The sequence below is a fragment of the Petaurus breviceps genome, unplaced genomic scaffold, assembly GCF_028583685.1.
Source record: "Petaurus breviceps papuanus isolate PSGF00001 unplaced genomic scaffold, PetGlider_PUasm1.0 446, whole genome shotgun sequence".
Lineage (NCBI taxonomy): Eukaryota > Metazoa > Chordata > Mammalia > Diprotodontia > Petauridae > Petaurus > Petaurus breviceps.
This window is the reverse complement of record NW_027186338.1, coordinates 1,433,693-1,452,629: the sequence shown is the minus strand read 5'-3', so window position 1 is coordinate 1,452,629 and position 18,937 is coordinate 1,433,693. Positions and strand designations below refer to the sequence as shown.

Genomic DNA, 18,937 nt, shown 5'->3' with positions numbered 1-18,937 from the left:
AGTAAGCTGTGGCCTCAGTCTGAAGGCCTCCCCACAATGATTACATTCATAAGGCTTCTCTCCAGTGTGTATTCTCTGATGTTGAATAAATTGCCTCTGCATTCTGAAGGCCAAACCACATTCGTCACATTTATAAGGCTTCTCTCCAGTATGAATTTTCTGATGCATACTAAGTTTTATCCTTCGTCTAAAGGCCTTCCCACATTCATGACATTCATAAGGTTTCTCTCCAGTATGAATTCTTTTATGTCGAGCAAGTTGTACAGTAAGGCGGAAGGCTTTCCCACATTCCTTACATATGTAAGGTTTCTCTCCAGTATGAATTCTCTGATGTCGATTACGTTCAGAGTTGTAGTAGAAGGCTTTCCCACACTCTTTACATTCATAACGCATCTCTCCTGTATGAATTTTCTTATGTGCATTAAGTGAAGGATTGCTACTGAAGGTCTTCCCACAATCATCACATTTATAAGGCTTCTCTTCAGTATGAATTCGCTGATGCTGAGTAAGTTGTGTTTTCAATCTGAAGGACTTGCCACATTCATTACATTCATAAAGTTTCTCTCCAGTATGAATAGTCTGATGTTGCATAAAATCTGAATTCCAAAAGAAGCCTTTTCCACATTCATTACATACAAATGGTTTTTCTCCTGGATGAATTTTCAGATGCTGAGTAAGCTGTGTCCCCACTCTGAAAGCCTTCCCACATTCTTCACATTTATAAGGCTTTTCTCCAGTATGAATTCTCTGATGTTGAGTAAGCTGCGTCTTCATTCTAAAGGCCTTTCCACATTTGTTGCATTCATAAGGTTTCTCTCCGGTATGAATCCTCTGATGTTGCATGAAATCTGAATTCCAAAAGAAACCTTTCCCACATTCATCACATTTATAAGGCTTCTCTCTGGTATGAATTCTCTGGTGATGAGTAAGCTGTATCCTCTGTCTGAAGGTCTTTCCACATTCACTACATTCATAAGGCTTTTCTCCAGTATGAATTCTTTGATGTTCAGTAAACTGTGATACATAATGGAAGTCCTTTCCACATTCCTCACATTTATAAGGAATTGATCCAGTATAAATTCTCTGATGTTGACTATGCTGTGTATCCAGGCTGAAAGATTTTGCACATCCATTAAATTCATAAGGTCTTTCTCCAGTAAATTCTTTGCTTTCTGAAAGGAAGAACAAAGGGCTGATTAACTGTACCTTTTTCCCCTTTCCCCAGGGTTGTAGGTATTCAAAGGTTTTAGATCTATTCTCTAGCCTTCCCAGCTGAAAGGGCTAGTCTCCCTGGTCTTTCAATTAGGTCTACAATTCATTTTATGTGAAAATATTAGGACTTATAGTTAACACATATAAATAAATTGACTTATGATAAAATTCCTGGAGGGAAGAATAAGTCTTACTCTACTGTAAACAGATCACATCTGAAGAGAATAAGAAAATGAAAGGCTATCCACGAAAAGTAGAGAACATGAAGAGTTTGCAAATACTTGTTTACTAAGTGACGTGAAAATAGGAAGGGAAAAAACTGAAAAGAAAGAATAAGGACAATCGAACAATTTAGAGAGAGGAGGAGAGAGAGAAGCTCTATCAAGAAAGCTGAATAAAGAAGAAACATGAGAAAAAAGGGAGTCAGAACAGAAAATTGTTGCCATTAATTTCTGCTACAAATACAACTTATCTACATTATCAAGAACAGATAAAAATTTGTAAGAGTAAGATCCAATTCCCAAAATAAAAGTGATCAAGACATACAGGTATTTTTCATTACAGAAATTATCAATAGTTACCTGAAACATTACTCAAACTCAAGGAAAGCTGTCAAAATGAAACAATTTGGATTTATTAACAAATAGCGATCAAATTAGCAAAGATACTTTAAAATGATAAGAAATGTTGGCAGTTATGCTGAAATAGGTACTTGTTCAGCTGCTGTTGCTACTTCTCTGAAATGTAACAGCAATTTAATCTACAGCTACAAAACTGTTCATATCCACTGACCCAATGATCTTACTAAGTTTACATCCTTAAAATTTTACTGAAAGCAAACACAGATCTCTCTCAGAAATATTTACAGCAGCTGTGAAAATGCACAATACTGAAAACCAATAGGTTCAGTGACAGGGTTATAGCTAGAAAAATTGTGTCATATAAATGTATCACTGTGCCTTTGTAAAAATAATTTCAGGGCATTAAGAAAAATAGGATGATATGTAAAATGGCAGAATGAATAAAGGGGAACTGTGTTATGAGTAAAAGCTTTAAAAAAGTGACAGCATCAAAGCAACATAATCAGAAAAACAGGCATATTGTTATTATTTTAAATAATATACTTATTTTTTAAAGGGAGAATTGATGGAAGTGAGGCAGAAGAATGTCTGCATAAGATAATCTTCAAAGGACATAAGAGAATACCCACCCCATACAGAAGAAACAACTTTCTTTGAGAGGAAAGGTACATGTGAGCAGAGATACATAAAAAAGTAACTTAAAAAAAAAATCTTAGCTCTTTTCAAGGGGACTAACAAGCTTTAATAAAGACCATCACATTCAACATTGTGGAAGAACTTGATGGGTGGAACCAAGACAGTGGAGAAAAGGAAGAGACTCCCCCTGACTTTTCCTCCAAAACTCTCTGAACTTTATATAATGCCTCAACTAATTCTGGAGCAGCAGAACCCACAAAATGAGGGGGTGAAACAATTTTCCATCCCAAGACAACTCAGAAGGCTGGTAGGAAAAGTCTGTTACAGCAGAGTGAGAATGGAGCACAGTCCTGCACAAGCCGTACTGGCACAGACTAGTTCCTGAAAACCAGCAGGAGGGGCTGGGTGCAACTGAATCAGCAGCAGTAGTGGCTTTCTCTAGAGTTCTCAGACCACAGATGGTAAGGGGATCAGAAAACTGGTCAGAAGGAGATTACAGGGGTCTCTTTGCTAGAACTGGGGGAAGGACTCTGTTGCTTCACTGAACACTGGTTCTGGGTCACAATGCTAGCTGGAAGTCCCTAGGCGAAGCGGAGCACTAGCACACCAGAGCTTGAGGCCACAGTGGAGTAGGGACCCTGGTCACAGTTCCAGGCAGAGAAGAGTCCCTCAGGACAGGACAAGAAAGTAGTAAAAACACCTCTCCTTAGATCACACTACCTTGGAAGAACTGAAACCTTTCAAGTCCCCAGAAGTATCTCTGAAAACATTTGTCTGAAACCCCAGAAGATTAGGACAGTGTGGCCTCTACCCTACAATGAGATCCCCACTTTAGTTGAATTAAAAGTTGAGAAATAGGCTGGAAATGAGCAAACAAAAAGAAAAATTCTGACTAGAGAAAGTTGTTATGGTGACAAGGAAGATTAAAAGACACACTCATAAGATAACAAAGTAAAAATTCCTACATTCAAAGCCTCAAAGTAAAATATAAATTATGCAAGAAAACCATGAAAAAAAAAGAGTCAATAGGGGCAGCCAGGTAACACAGTGAGTAAGAGCACCGGCTCCAGTGTCAAGATGACCTGGAGATCGAATCCCAGGCTCAGACACTTAGCACCCACCCAGAAACACCTGGCCGTGTAACCTTGAGCAAGTTACTTAACCCCAATTGCTTAAAAAAAAAAAAAAGAGTCAATAGCATGGGAAAGGAGGCACAAAAAAAAAAATACTTCAAGTAGCAAAACAGGCCAAATAGTAATAGAAGCACAATAATCCAATGAGGAGAAGAATGTCCTGAAAAGCAGAATTGGTCAAATGGAAAAAGAGGCACCAAAAAATCATTGAAGAACAGAGCTCCTTAAAAAGTAGAAATGGCCATAAGGAAAAGGCAGTATAAAAGCTCACTGAAGAAAATAATTCCTTAAAAATTAGAACTGGGCAAGTGAAAGGCAATGACTTTATGAGACATCAAGAAATGATCATACAAAACCCAAAGAATGAAAAAATAGAAGGAAATGTGAAATATTTCACTGGATAAAAATTTTCTAACAACTTTACCCTAAAATGATCAACAGAGCAATAGTTTATGACTCATTTGTCACCTGGATAGCAGTTTCTTGGGAGATCCGTCTCTGGAATCCCAAATGCTTCCTTTCTTTCCAACTGGTGGATCACATGTGGTTTGGAAACTGAAAATCCTGATCATCAAAAAGAAAAAAGTGCTAGCGATGGTAATTTAAGAATTCTATCTTAAATGATTTAAATACTCACCATACTCTCATTACAGAGGTGTGGAAATGAGGGTATATCATTCTTATATCATCAAGGACGCTATGTTAACTGATTTTGTCTGGAATCTGGAATTTTGTTTTGTTTTGTTTTAACCAGGGAGAGTTCAACATACTGGTTGAGGGGAAAAACAGGATTTTTCTTTTAAGGTGGTGAGGAGGAAAGGAGAACTGACATCAAATAAAACATCCATCAAATTTAATAAAAGGATCCAAGACTAGCTTAAACTCTTTTGGAGGGGAAAAAAACAGGCATCCTAGGAAGTTCTCAAGGATGGTAAAAGTGACCATTGTAGGATAGTCTATATTATTCAGGAATGGGTTACAGAGTAGGACTTTGGAAAAATAGTTCATTTGACACTCCTTGATTATACAATCAGAATACTTTGTGTATGATGATACCTCCAGGATTAAACAGAAAATGTTGAGTTGAAGCAACACAGAGGATTTAGGACAATAATAAATCAAAAAGTCAGTTTCCATTCCTATTAAAGAAAGACCTTTTTCCCCAGAAAAAAAGTAGTACAAGTATTCTGTCTCTTGGTTAAAAAAGGACTAGGAATATCTTCCTTTTGTATGTGAAAGAATAACTGCAAAATCTTGAAAATCCCTGTGGTATATACCAAAGACTCCAAAAGGGTAGCTGTTCTTACCTAAAGAGACCAAGTTCCTATAGTTTTCCAGCATCACATCCCTGTACAAGTTTTTCTGAGAAGGGTTCAAATGTAGCCACTCTTCCCAGGTGAATTCCACAGCCACATCCTTGAATGTCACTGATTCCTGAAACACCAAAAATATATGGGTTACCAAGGTATAGCTCTGACTAGTATAAAGTGTGAATGAAAAGTACTTCACGGTATGGATTTTTTTATTCATTTATGTGTCACACAGTACAGGGCCTGGTATAGAGCAGGTACTTAAAAATTCCTGTCCTATGGGGTGGCTAGGCACAGTGAATAGAGTACTGGCCCTGGAGTCTGGAGGACCTGAGTTCAAGTCCAGCCTCAGACACTTAAAACTTACCAGCTGTGTTACCTTGGGCAAGTCACTTAACCCCAATTACCCTGCCCTCCCCCCTCCAAAAAGCAAAAAAAAAAAAAAAAATTCCTTTCCTATTAGACTGCAAGTTCCTTGAGAACAGAGACTATTTTTGCCTTCCTTTGTATCTTTGAATTCAACACAATGCCTGGCACATGTAGGATGCTTAATTAGTGCTTACTGCTGTCAGTGTTTCCAATAAAATAAATTTTACAACCTATACCCATAGTTCCTACCTTTGCCCTCTGAACTCATGCAGTATTATGCCTAATCTTTTTCTACCTGCTGAAATAAAACAATGAAAATGAAATAGTGAAATGTAGTTATCATATGGACCTAAGTCTACAGGCTAACATTCTCAGTTGCTTTGATGTATCAGCATGATCTCTTCATCCCTAGTCACTTCCTCTCTTTAAAAAAATTTTTTTTTCGCAATTGTATATACAAAACAACTATTAAGGGAATTCAAGTGACAAGATGGCAGAGTGAAGAATGAGCTCCTTAGAGCCCTCCTGAATCTGACTAAAAATAACATTTTTAAAAAGCCTCAAACCCAATTTAAGAGCAGGAATGCAATTTACCAGGCCATCAGGAAAGGTCTATCTCACTGGGGTAGGAAGTGAGACTCTGAGACCCAGTTAAGTGCAACAGTAAGGCCCTGAGCCCCAGCACAAGATACTTGGGACAGTGAAGGAACACAGCCCAATTCTTACATAAAAGGACAAAATCACAAAAGAGATACAAAAAACAATCAAAATTAAAACAATAACAACAACAAAAAATCTGAGTATATAAAGTTTTATGATGACAGAGATCACAGGCACAAATTTAGTGTCAAAATGCCAACATGTGGAGCCTAAAAGAAAATTATAAATAGCTCAAAGTTCCCAAAAGAACTTCTAGAAAAGCTTAAAAAGGGTATTAAAAAAACAGTAAAAGAAGTAGGAGAAAAACTGGGAAATGATCTACACGAAAGTTTCAAGAAAAAAGTGTCTATAGCTTCATTAAAAACACACACAAAATGGAAAAAGATGTTAAATATTATAGAAGAAAATAACTCTTTAAAAACAGAATTGGACAAATGGAAAATAAGGTACAAAAGTCCATTGAAGAATAATTCCTTAAAAATTAGAATTGGGCAAGTGGAAGCTAATGACTGTATGAGACTTCAAGAAACAATACAACCAAAAGAAGAAAAGGTGAAACTTTGAGGGGGCAGAGCCAAGACGGCAGCATAGAAGCAGGAAAACTCTTTGAGTTCCCCACATAATCACCTCAAATACCTATAAATTATGACTTTAAACAAATTTTAGAGCTACAGAACCTATAAAGTGACAGAGAGAAACAAATCACCCACTGAAGGCAGCCTGGCAGGTGGATAGGGAGGATCTATTGCAGCATGCCAGGGGCCAAGTCCAGCCCCCTGTAAGCCCATGATTTTAGCCGGAGGGCAGCCCCAAACAGCAGCAGCTGGAGCTGACTTCAGGAGAGTGGATCACTAGCAGCTGTGGTGGTTTCCAGAATTATCAACCCATAAATGCCAAAGGCAAAGTAAAAGGTCAATGTGGAGCTCTGTTGGAACTGGGGGTAAGGAGCAAGGTTCAGCCCCAGACCCCGGGGAGAAAAGTGGCTGAGGCACAGCGCCATGCAGCTGCCTCCACGTGGCTGCTTCAGAGCTCCTAGCCTGCAGATTGTAGGGGGATGAAGCAACCATTCAGAGGGTAATCGCTCTTGCTTTAACCTGCTTGGATCTGGATTGCTGTCTTGAGTGGAGGTCCTGGGGTATGTGACTAGTGAGTCATAGCTTGTGAGAGCCGCAGAGGGCACCCAACTAAAAGCTCCCGCAGCTGTGAAAACCCCAGTAATTTGGGACAAAGTTCTCCTATCTGGAAGCATAGTACTACTGTGGCAAAGAGCTCAAAAGTCAAGTAATTAGTGGCAACATGGGCAAGCAAAGAAAGCAAAGCAAGCACAGCAATCAAACCTTAGATTCCTTTGCTGGGGACGAAAAGGGGCAAAGCATGGAACAGGAGGAAGACAACAAAGTCAGAACTCCTGCATCAAAAGCTTCCAAGAAAAATATGAACTGGTTACAAAACTTGGAGGAGCTCAAGAAGGACTCTGAAAATCAAGGTAAGTGGAAGAAAAATTGGGAAGAGAAATGAGAAGGATGCAATAAAATCATGAAAAGCAAGTCAACAACCTAACTGAAGAAAATAACACCTTAAAAAAAAGACTAACTCAAATGGCAAAAGAGACCCAAAAAGCCAATGAGGAGAAGAATGCCTTAAAAAGCCGAATTTGCCAGATGGAAAAAGTTTTAAAAGCTCACTGAAGAGAATAACTCCTTCAGAATTAGACTGGAGCAAATGAAAACTAATGACTTTATGAGAAATTAAGATAATATTAAACAGATCCAAACAAATGAAAAAATAGAAGGCAATGTGAAATATCTCACTGGAAAAAACCACTGACCTGAAAAATAGATCCAGGAGAAATAATGTAAAAAATATTGGACTACCTGAAAGCCATGATCAAAGAAAGAACCTAGAAATCATCCTTCAAGAAATTCTCAAGAAAAACTGCCCTGATGTTTTAGAACTAGAGGGCAAAATAGAGGTTGAAAGAATCCACTGATCACCTCTTGAAAAAGATCCCATAAAGAAAACTCCTAGGAATATTATAGCCAGGTTCTGGAATTCCCAGATCAAGGAGAAAATATTACAAGCAGCCAAGGAGAAACAATTCGAATACTGTGGAAACACAATCAGGATAACACAAGATCTAGAAGCTTCTACATTAAGGAATTGAAGGTCTTGGAATATGATATTCCAGTGGTCAAAGGAGCTAGGACTAAAACCAAGAATCACCTACCCAGCAAAACTGAGTATCATGTTTCAGGGGAAAATATGATGATTCGATGAAATAGAGGACTTTCAAGCATTCTTGATGAAAAAACCAGAGTTGAATAGAGAATTTTACATTCAAATACAAGAAGCAAGAGAAGCATGAGAAGGTAAACAGGGAAAAGAAATCATAAGGAGCTTATCAAAGTTAAACTACTTACATTCCTACATAGAAAAACAATAATTGTAACTCATAAGACTTTTCTCCATATAAGGATAGTTGAAGGGAATATATATGTATATACATGTATACATATATATGTATGTATAGGAAGGTGTATGTATATGTACATATATATGTGAGTGTGTGTATATATGTGTACAGGCATACCTAGACAAAGGGCACAGGATCAATTGAATAGGAAAGGATGATATTTAAAAAATAAAATTAAGAGGTGAGAGAGGAATATAATGACAGGAGAAAGGGAGAGACAGAATGGGGTAAATTATCTCATATAAAAGAGGGAAGAGAAACCTGTTACAATGGAGGGAAAGAGCAGGAAGGTGAAAGGGAATGGGTCAACCTTACTCTCATTGAATTTGGCTTAAGGAGGGAATAACAAACACAATCAATTGGATATCTTACCCTACAGGAAAGTAGCGGGGAAGGGGATGAGAGAAGGGATGATAGAAGGGAGGGCAGATTGGGAGGGAAGGCAGTTCACACTTTTGAAGAGGGACAGGGTCAAAGTAGAGAAGAGAACAAGTGGGGAGGGGGGGACAGGGTGGAGGAAAATACAGTCAATCTTTCACAATATATCCATTATGGAAATGTTTTGAATAATTACACATGTACAACCTATATTGAATTGCTTATCTTCCCAGTAAAGGTGGGTAACGAGGGAAGAAGGGAAAAAAATCTAGAATTCAAAGTTTTAAAATCAAATGTTAAAAAATATATTTTATTTTTTTTTACATGCAACTGGGAAATAAGATATAGAGGCAGTGAGGTATGGAGATCCATCTCACCCTACCAGAAATTCGGAGGGGGTACGGAGGAAGATATAGGAGAGAGTAGATTGGGGGTGAGGGTATTCAGTGGGATCGCTGTTTTGGGATGGTGGGTAGGGGAAAGAAGGGGAGAAAATTTGTAACTCAAAATCTTGTGGAAATGAATGTTGTAAACTAAAAATAAACAAACTTTATTTAAAAAAAGAAAATTTGAAACTTTTAATTGGAAAAACAACTGACATGGAAAACAGATCCCGCAGAGATAATTTACAAATTATTGCACTACTTGAAAGGCACCATCAAGAACAAACCCTGGAGATCATCTTTCAAGAAATTTTCAGGGAAAACTGCCCTGATATCCTAGAACAAAAGAGTAAAATTGAAATTGAAAGACTCCTCCTATCACCACCTAAAGAAATACTCAAAGGAAAACTACAAGAAATAGCAGAGCCAAATTCCAGAACTCCCAGGTCAAGGAGAATATACTGCAAGCAGCCAGGAAGAAATAAATCAAATATCATGGAGCCATAGTCAGGATTACACAACATTTAGCAGCTTCTACATTAAAGAACCAAAGGGATTGGAATATGATATTCTGGAAGGCAAAGGAGTTAGGATTACAAGCAGGAATCATCTACCCTGAAAAACCGAGTTTAATACTTTAGGTGGAAAAAATGGACATATAAGAAAATATAGTGTCACTCTTTGCAGATGATATGATGGTATACTTGGAGAATTCTAGAGAATCAACTAAAAACCTAGTTGAAATAATGAACACTTTCAGTAAAACTTCAGGATACAAAATAAATGCACATAAATCATCAGCATTCCTTCATATTAACAGCAAAGTCCAGCAGAAAGAAATAGAGAAATTCCATTTAACATAACTGAAGACAACAAAAAGTATTCTGGGAATCTACCTACAAAGACAAAGCCAGGAATTCTATGAAAACAATTGCAAAACACTTTGCACACAAAGAGAGATTTAGACAATTGGAAAAATTTTACTTCCTCAGGGGTAGGCTTAACCAATGTAATAAAAATTACAATTCTACCTAAATCAATCTATTTATTCAGTGCCATACAATCAAGCTATCAAAAAATTATTTTATAGAGCCAAAGAAGTAATAAAAAATTCATCTTGAAGAACTTTTAAAGGTCAAGAATATCAAGGAAATTGAAGAAAAAAAAAAGGTAAAGGAAGGTGACCTAGCTATAACAGATCAAAAATTATATCATAATGTGATAATTACCAAAACAACTTGGAAATAAGAGTGGTGGATCAGTGGAACAGATTAGGTACACAAGACACTGTAGTAAATGACTACAGTAATCTGGTATTTGATAAACCTCAAAAGCTTTTAGGACAAAAATTATTTGACAAGAAGCGCTGGAAAAACTGGAAAACAGCATGGGAAAAACTAGGTAAAGACCAACACCCCATGCCATACATTAAGATAAGGTCAAAATGGGTAGATAATTTACAGACAAAAGCTGATGTCATAAGCAAATTGGGAGAGCACTGAAGAGTTAACTGAAGGGGCAAAATAAAGCCCCTCTGTGAGGAATAAGATTAGACAAACCAAGGCCCTAACTCAACATGACCTTTCTATTATTACCCCAAGCTGTTTTGGAACAGAGAATCCTGAGAATGTGAGGGCTAATCTTTTTCTGGGACCCTGGCTAGGTCCTTGAGAAGAGATAGGAACTTCACCATTCCTGGAATTAGCCATTCCAATGAGATATGGCTTTTGGGGAGGAGGGGGAGGGTGCCCTTGGAGGGACTGGCCTCTATCCAGTGTGTGTGTTACTCTATCTATGTGTGTGTGTGTGTGTGTGTGTATGTGTAATCATAGTTGCTCTTATTCTGCTATTTCTAAGCCTTTTACTCTGTTATTTTAGTTTTCCTTCCCATTTGCCTATATTCTAAATAAACTATATTGGGTCTTTTGAAGTGTTGAGTGTTCTGTTCATGCGAATCCCAAATCTCCTTAATCAGACATTAACCTATCAGATCTATGGAGAAGGAAAGAATTTAAGACCAAACAAAATATAAAACATTATGAAATATAAAATGGATGATTTTGATTATGTAGAATTATAAAGTTTTTGCACAACTAAATCCAATTCAACCAGAATTAGAAGAAAAGCAGAAAAATGTAAAATATTTTACAGCAAGTGTCTGACAAAGGCTTCATTTCTCAAATATATAAAGAACTGAGTCAAATTTATAAGAATACATGGCATTGGGGTGGCTAGGGGATGCAGTGAATAGAGCACCGGCCCTGGAGTCAGGAAGATTTGAATTCAAATCCAGTCTTAGACACTTAACACAAAACTATCCGTGTGACCTTGGGCAAGTCACTTGACCCCAACTGCCCTCCAAGAAGCAAAAAATAAGAATATATGGCATTCCCCAATTAATAAATGGTCAAGGGATATGAATAGGTAACTTTCTAGGAAATCAAAGCTATCTGTAGTCATATGAAAAGAAATGCTCCAAATGACTATTGATTAGTGAAATGCAAAATAAAACAACTCTAAGGTACCACTTCACACCTATCAGACTGGCTAACATGACCAAAAAGGTAAATCATAAAAGTTAGAGGGAATGTGGGAAAACTGAGACACTAATGCATTGCTGGTAGAGTTATGAACTGATCCAACCATTCTGGAGAACAATTTGAAACTATGCCCAAAGGGCTATAAAACTATGCACACCCTTTGATCCAGCAATACCACTTCTAGGTCCGTACCCCAAAGAGATCCAAAAAAAGAGAAAAGACTTTTTTGTACAAAAAGATTTATGACAGTTCTTTTTGTGATGGCTAAGAATTGGAAACTGAGGGGATGTCCATCAATTAGGGAATGGCTAAAAAAGTTGTGGTATATGATTATCATGGAATATAAGAAATATTAAATTCTATAAGAAATATATGTACTATAAGAAATGACAAGTAAGATGATTTCAGAAAAACCTAAAAAGACATACACAAGCCAATATAAAGCGCAGTGAGCAGAACCAAGAAAACATTGTGCATAGTAACAGCCACAGTGTACTAAGAAGGACTTGGCTACTGACAATTTTTGGTCTCTCAATCCCACTTCAAAGGATGTATTTAATATTTCCACCATTCTGCATTTGATTGTGAGGTTTTTATGCTGTAAGACATGGTCAATTTTTGTGTAGGTGCCAAATGCCACAGAGAAAAAGGTATATTCTTTTCTTTGCCCATCCAGTTTTCTTCAGAGGTCTATAATATCTAACTTTTCTAAAATTACAGTCACTTCCTTACTGCCTTTCTTGTTTATTTTGTGGTTAGATTCATCTACTTCTGAAAAGGGTACACTGAGGTTCACCACTAGTATAGTTTTACTCTCTATCTCCTCCTGTAACTTATTTTACTTCTTTAGAACTCTGGATGTTATACCATTTAGTACATACAAGTTTAGTACATCTATGGTACCTTTTAGCAAGATGTACTTTCCTTCTTTGTGGGTTTTAATTAGATCTATTTTTGCTTTGTCTGAGATCAAGATTGCTAACTCCCTGCTCTTTATTTCCTTCCATGATATATTCTGCTCCAGTCTCTGTGTGTATCTCTACTTCAAAAGTATCTCTTATAAACAACATATTATAGGATTCTGGTTTTTAATTCATTCTGCTGTCTGCCCCTTTCCTCTTCCCCAGTACAATCCTTTTATTCATTCCTCAAATTTTTTTAATATCACATCAAAGTCAACTTATACCCTCAGCCTCTGCCTTCTCACTGCCCTAATAGAGATACAGTTTTTAAGAGTTTTATGTATCTTAATGTGGAGAGATGTAAAAAGTTTAACTTTATTGAATAACATTTTTCCCCTAACTTTTTAGGCTGCTCTTGAGTCTTGTATTTGAAGATCAAATTTTCTATTTATCCTTGGTCTTTTAATCAAGAAATTTTGGAAGTCCCTATCTAACTGAATGTCCACTGTTTTCCCTGAAAGATTATGCTCAGTTTTGCTGGGTAGTTGATTCTTAATCCAAGAATTAATTAATTCAAGTTCCTCTGCCTTCCAAAATATCATATTCCGAACCCTCTAAATACTTTCATGTAAAAGCTGTTAAATCCTGTGTAAACCTAATTGTAGCTCATGGATATTTGAATTGTTTCCTTATGGCTGCTTGCAGTATTTTCTTGTTGACATATTTCTGGAATTCGGCTACAACACTGATTTGAGTTTTCATTTCATGATCTCTTTAAGAAGTGATTGGTAGATTCTTTCAATTACTATTTTATCCTATGATTCTAGAATATCAAGGCAATTTCCTTGATAATTTCTTGAAAGACGTTGTCCAGGCTTTTTTCTAAATATGACTTTCAGGTAGTCCAATAATTCTTAAATTACTTACTTTCCCTGGGTCAGGTTTTTTTTTCTGCGTCAGTTGTGGCTTTTTTCCCCCAATGAGGTATTTTACATTTTCTTTTTTTCTTTTTTTTTTTGCTTTTGTTTAACTGGTTCTCAATGTATCATAAAGCCCTTAGCTTCTACTTGCCTAATTCTAATTTTTAAGGAATTATTTTCTTCAGTTAGCTTCTGCACCCCCTTTTCCATTTGGCCAATTCTACTTTTCAAGGAGTTGTTTTCCTTCAGTGGACCTTTTTTCCATTTGGTCAATTCTACTTTTAAGAAGTTGATTTCTTGGAGGGGTTGGAGTCAAGATGGCAGAGTAGAAGCAGGACCTCTGCTCGGCTCTGGCTTCACCTTCCCCAATCCATGTAAAAGGGGACTCAACAAACTTTGAAGCTGCAGAACCCACAAAATGACACAGAGAAACTAACCTCCCACTGAAGACAGTTATAAGAAGAAAAGTAGGCCCCCAGCAAGTGAGCAGACTGTGCATCCCACCCTCAGCAAAAGCCACCAGCAAGGCTTTGACCCCACTGCTGGCCAGTACTAAAGCCCCACCCTAGGATTTACCAACAGTAAGACCCCAAGTCTAGGGCCTAAAAGCAGAGAAACTCTGTTTCCCCAGCAACCCAGCAGCAAGGCACCAACCCCCCCCCCCAGGCAGATCAGTAACAAAATTACTTTTCAGAGCCTGCAAAGCAGAGAGGCCCCAATTCTATAGCAACTGCAGCAACAGGATCCCACCCCTAGAGCAGATGAGCCACAAGATTGCTACTCCAGAAAGTAGACCAGCCACCACTCCGTTGCCATAGTAACATAGCAGCAAGGCCCTGTAATGGGAATGTAAATTTTTAAGATCTTCCCTGCCCCTAGGCTAAAGTGCACCTGGAGCCTGGGGTGGGAGGCTTGTTTTTCAGTAGGTACTTTTTGATTGGCCAGGGAGTCAATAAGGTTGTTACATTCTCTGAGCCAGGAGAAGGCTATATAAGCCCTGATGTGTAGCTTTGTTTTGGGGCTCACTGTTATGTGATTTGATCTGGATTCTGGGAAGCCGTTGTTGAGAGCCCTGCCTCGCCTTTGAAAAACCCAGATGTTGATTTGGTATGGATGTAATGGCTGGACAGTTTGGAAACTGTCTACTTGATCTGTTTCTCTGTCTTGATAATTCTGTCTGTATATTCTGAAGTTCGGGGTGCTGATCTTTTTCCTCTGAACTAGGTAAAGGATACATATGTTTGACTGATTAAAGTAAGCTTGTTAACCCATTTTGAGTTGCTTTCCTTTAACAAAGCAGATCCAAGAACCTGTGTTGGCAGACACCCTGGGGACGCTGGGGTGCTTGCTGCTACAGGCCCCAATCCTTGAGCAGGCCAGCAACTAAAAACCCAAACCCCCCAGTACATTGTGCCAGAAGAGAAGCCTATTCTCTAGAGAAAGTAAGCAGCTAAGCCCTGAAGCCTAGGGAAAGCCATTGGTAAGACCCATATCCCCAGCACAAAAAATTGGGGACAATGCGGGGCAAGAGGCCAACTCATATAAAAATGCCAAGTTACAAAAAAACAAAAAAAAAAAGGGCAGGAAAAAATGAGCAAAAAAGAAAAAGAGCTTGACTATAGAAAGTTACTATGGTGACAAGATCAAGGCATAAGCTTAGAAGAGGACAATAGCATCAAAATGGCTACATGTGAAGTCTCAAAGAAAAATGTAATTTGTTCTCAGACCTAAAAAGGATTCCTTGAAAGAACTTCAAAAGAATTTTTAAAAGCCACTTAGAGAAGTAGAAGAAAAATTTTGAAAAAAATTGAGAGTAATACAAGTGAATTATGAAAATAGAGTCAATAGCATGGGAAATGATACACAAAAGTTTATGAGGAAAAAAATTGAAAATATGAAATTTCTTATTGGGAAAAAAAAATTGACCTAGAAAACAGATTCAGGAGAAATAATATAAGAATTATTGGATTACCTGAAAGCTATGATCATAAAAAAAAGGACTGTAAAACATCATTCATGAAATTATCAAAGAAAACTGCCTTGATATATAGTAGAACCAGAAGGTAAAATAGAAATTACAAGAATCCACCAATTACTGCCTGAAAATCCCAAAATGAAAACTCCAAGGAACATCACAGCCAAATTCTTCAACTCACTGATTAAGGAGAAAGTATCACAAGCTATAGTTAGGATTACACAGGATTTGGCAGCATCCACATTAAAGAATCAGGAGCTTGAAATATGATACATCAGAAGGCAAAGGAGTTAGGATTACAACTAAAGATCATTTACCCAACAAAAGTGAATACAATCTTTCAGAGGGAGAAAAAATGGATACTTAATGAAACAGAAAACTTTCAAGAATTTCTAAATAAAAGAACAGAGCTGAATAAAACATGTGACCTCCAAATACAAGACTCAAGGGAAATGTAAAAAGGTAAAAGTGAAATAAGAGAAAACATAAGAAATTCAATAAGGTTAAACTGTTTATATTTCCATATGGCATGATAATTTTTGTAACTCAACTACATTACTATAATAATAATTAGAAGGAGTATATATAGACAGAGGGTGTGGATATGAGGCAACTTTGATGGAATGATACCATGTAAAACAAAATAAATGAATGAGAAAGAAAATTGCACTGGAAGGAGAAGGAAATTAAATGGGGTAAATTATCCCACATAAAAGAGTCATGAAAAAGTTATTATAATGGAGAGGAAGAGGAGTTGGGAGAGTGGCAGGTAAAACTTAAACCTTACTCTCATCAAAATTGGCCAAGAGGAAATAACATACACATTCAGTTGCATATAGAAATCTATCTTACTTTAATGGAAGTGGACAGCAGAATGCATTAAAAACCAGAATCCTTGGGGCAGCTAGGTGGTGCAGTGAATAAAGCACTGGCCCTGAAGTCAGGAGGACCTGAGTTCAAATCTGGTCTCAGACATTTGACACTTAACTAGTTATGTGACCTTGGGCAAGTCACTTAACCCCAACTGCCTTGCCTTCTCCTCTCCAAAAAAACACAAGAAACAAACCAGAATCCTATAGTATATTGCTTAAAAGAAGCACATTTGAAACAGAGAGACACACACAGGGTAAAAGAAAGGGGCTGGAGCAGAATCTATTATGCTTCAGCTGACGCAAAAAAAGCTGAAGTAAAAAAAGCAATCATTATCTCAGACAAAGCAAAAGCAAAACATAGATCTAATAAAAGGACATAAATGAGGAAACTATATCTTACTGAAAAGCACACAGACAATGAAGTTACATCAATACTAAGCATATACACCAAATGGTAGAGCATCTAACTTTTTGAAGAACTTGAATGAGTTACAGGAAGAAATAGATAATCAGGTTATACTAGTGGCAGACCTCAATTTCCCCTCTCAGAACTAGATAAATTTAACCAAAAAATAAACAAGAAAGAAGTAAAGACGGTGAATAAAATTCTGGAAAAGTTTGATATGACAGATCTCTGGAGAAAAATGAATGGAAATAGAAAAGAATATATCATTTTCTCAGCAGTACATGGCACCTACACAGAAACTGACCATGTATTAGGGCAGAAAAACCTCACAACCAAACGCAAAAAAGTAAAAATAGTAAATGCATCCTTTTCAGATCACAATGTAATAAAAATTACATTTAGTACTGGACAATGGAAAGAGATTAAAAATTAACTGGAAATTTAAAAATCTAATGCTAAAGAATAAGTGGGTCAAAGAACAAATCATAGAAACAACTGAAAATTTCATTAAAGAAAATGACGAGACAGAATACCAATTATTTGACAATCTAAATGAAATGGAAGAATATCTACAAAAATATAAATTACCCAGATTAACAGAAGAAATCAAATACTTAAATAACCCAATCTTAGAAATTGAACAAACCATCAATGAATTGCCTAAGGAAAAACCTCAAGGATAGATGGATTCACAAGTGAATTCTACCAAACATTCAAAGAACAATTAAGCACAACACAGTATAAATTATTTGGAAAAACAAGTGAAGAAGGTGTCCTACCAAATTTCCTTTACAACACAAATATGGTGCTGATACCTAAACCAGGAAAAGCCAAAACAAAAAAATTACAGACCAATTTTCCTAATGAATATTGATGGAAAATTTTAAATAAAATACTAGCAAAGAGATTATAGAAATATGTCACAAGGATTATGCACTGTGACCAGGTGAAATTTATACCAGAAATGCAGGGCTGGTTCAATATTAGGAAAACTTTCAACATAACTGATCATATCAATTTTATGAAAAAACAAAGCAAACCATATGATTATCTCAATAGATGCTGAAAAACCCTTTGATAAAAAAAAGAATCCATTCCTATTAAAAGCACTAGAGAGCATAGGAATAAATGAAGCTTACCTTAAATTGATAAGAAATATCTATCTAAAACTATCAGAAAGCATTATCTATAATGGGGATAAGCTAGAAGGCTTCCCAATACAATCAGGGGTGAAGAAGGATGCCCATTATCGCCTCTATTATTTAATACTGAATTAGAAATGTTAGCTATAGCAACAAGAGAAGAAAAAGAAATTAAAGGAGTTAGAATAGGCAATGATAAAACAAAACTATCACTCTTTTCTGCTGACATATTATATTTAGAGAATCCTAGAAAATCAACTAAAAAACTATGTGAAATTATTAACAACTTTAGCAAAGCTGCAGGATACAAAAAAACCCCACATAAATCATCAGTATTTCTAATTCATTTAAAATAACTGAGACATTACACAATACTTGGGGGTCTACCTGCCAAGACAAACCCAGGTACTATATATGAACCCAACTATAAAACACTTCACACAAATAAAGTCAGATCTGAACAATTGTAAAAATATTAATTGTTCACAGGTATGCTAAGCCAACATAATAATATAACAACATAATAATAATGACAATTCTACCTAAACTGACCTATTTATTCAGGGCCATGCCAATCAAACTATAAAAAAAAGTATTTTATAGGTCTAGAAAAGAATAATAAAATTCAGGGATGACTAGGTAGCACAATGAATAAAGCATAGGCCCTGGAGTCAGGAGGACCTGAGTTCGAATCTGGCCTCAGACACAACACAAAAACTAGCCGTGTGACCTTGGGCAAGTGACTTAATCCCAATCGCCCTACCTTCCCCCCTCAAAAAAGCAAAAAACAAAATTAAAAATTAACAAAAAAAGAATAATAAAATTCATCTTGTGTGTCCATTTTGACCTTATCTAGGTAAACAGTGTGAGATGTTTGTCTATGCCTAGTTTCTGCCATACTGTTTTCCAGTTTCCCAGCAATTTTTGTCAAATAATGAGAAGCTTGGATCTTTGAATTTATCATATACTAGATTATTATGGTCATTTGCTATAATGTAATTTGTACCTAATCAATTCCACTGATCCATTACTCTTTTTCTTAGCC

At 36.7% G+C, this 18,937-nt stretch overlaps 1 protein-coding gene across 10 annotated transcripts in view; it reads right to left on the bottom strand.

The window, feature by feature from the left end:
- Window positions 1–18,937, bottom strand: part of LOC138171517 (zinc finger protein 420-like) — a 39,350-nt gene that overhangs the window by 2,173 nt on the left and 18,240 nt on the right. For 9 of the 10 annotated variants that reach the window (XM_069101030.1, XM_069101032.1, XM_069101027.1 and 6 more), the window contains 3 exons: window positions 4,870–4,996; window positions 4,031–4,126; window positions 1–1,172 (listed from right to left, as the gene is read on the bottom strand). The exon at window positions 1–1,172 is cut by the window's left edge and continues 2,173 nt beyond it. In XM_069101030.1, coding sequence (XP_068957131.1) covers window positions 1–1,172; window positions 4,031–4,126; window positions 4,870–4,996 — 1,395 coding nt within the window. The remainder of the gene's footprint in view (window positions 1,173–4,030; window positions 4,127–4,869; window positions 4,997–18,937) is intronic. The other variant, XM_069101036.1, reaches the window with a different exon arrangement.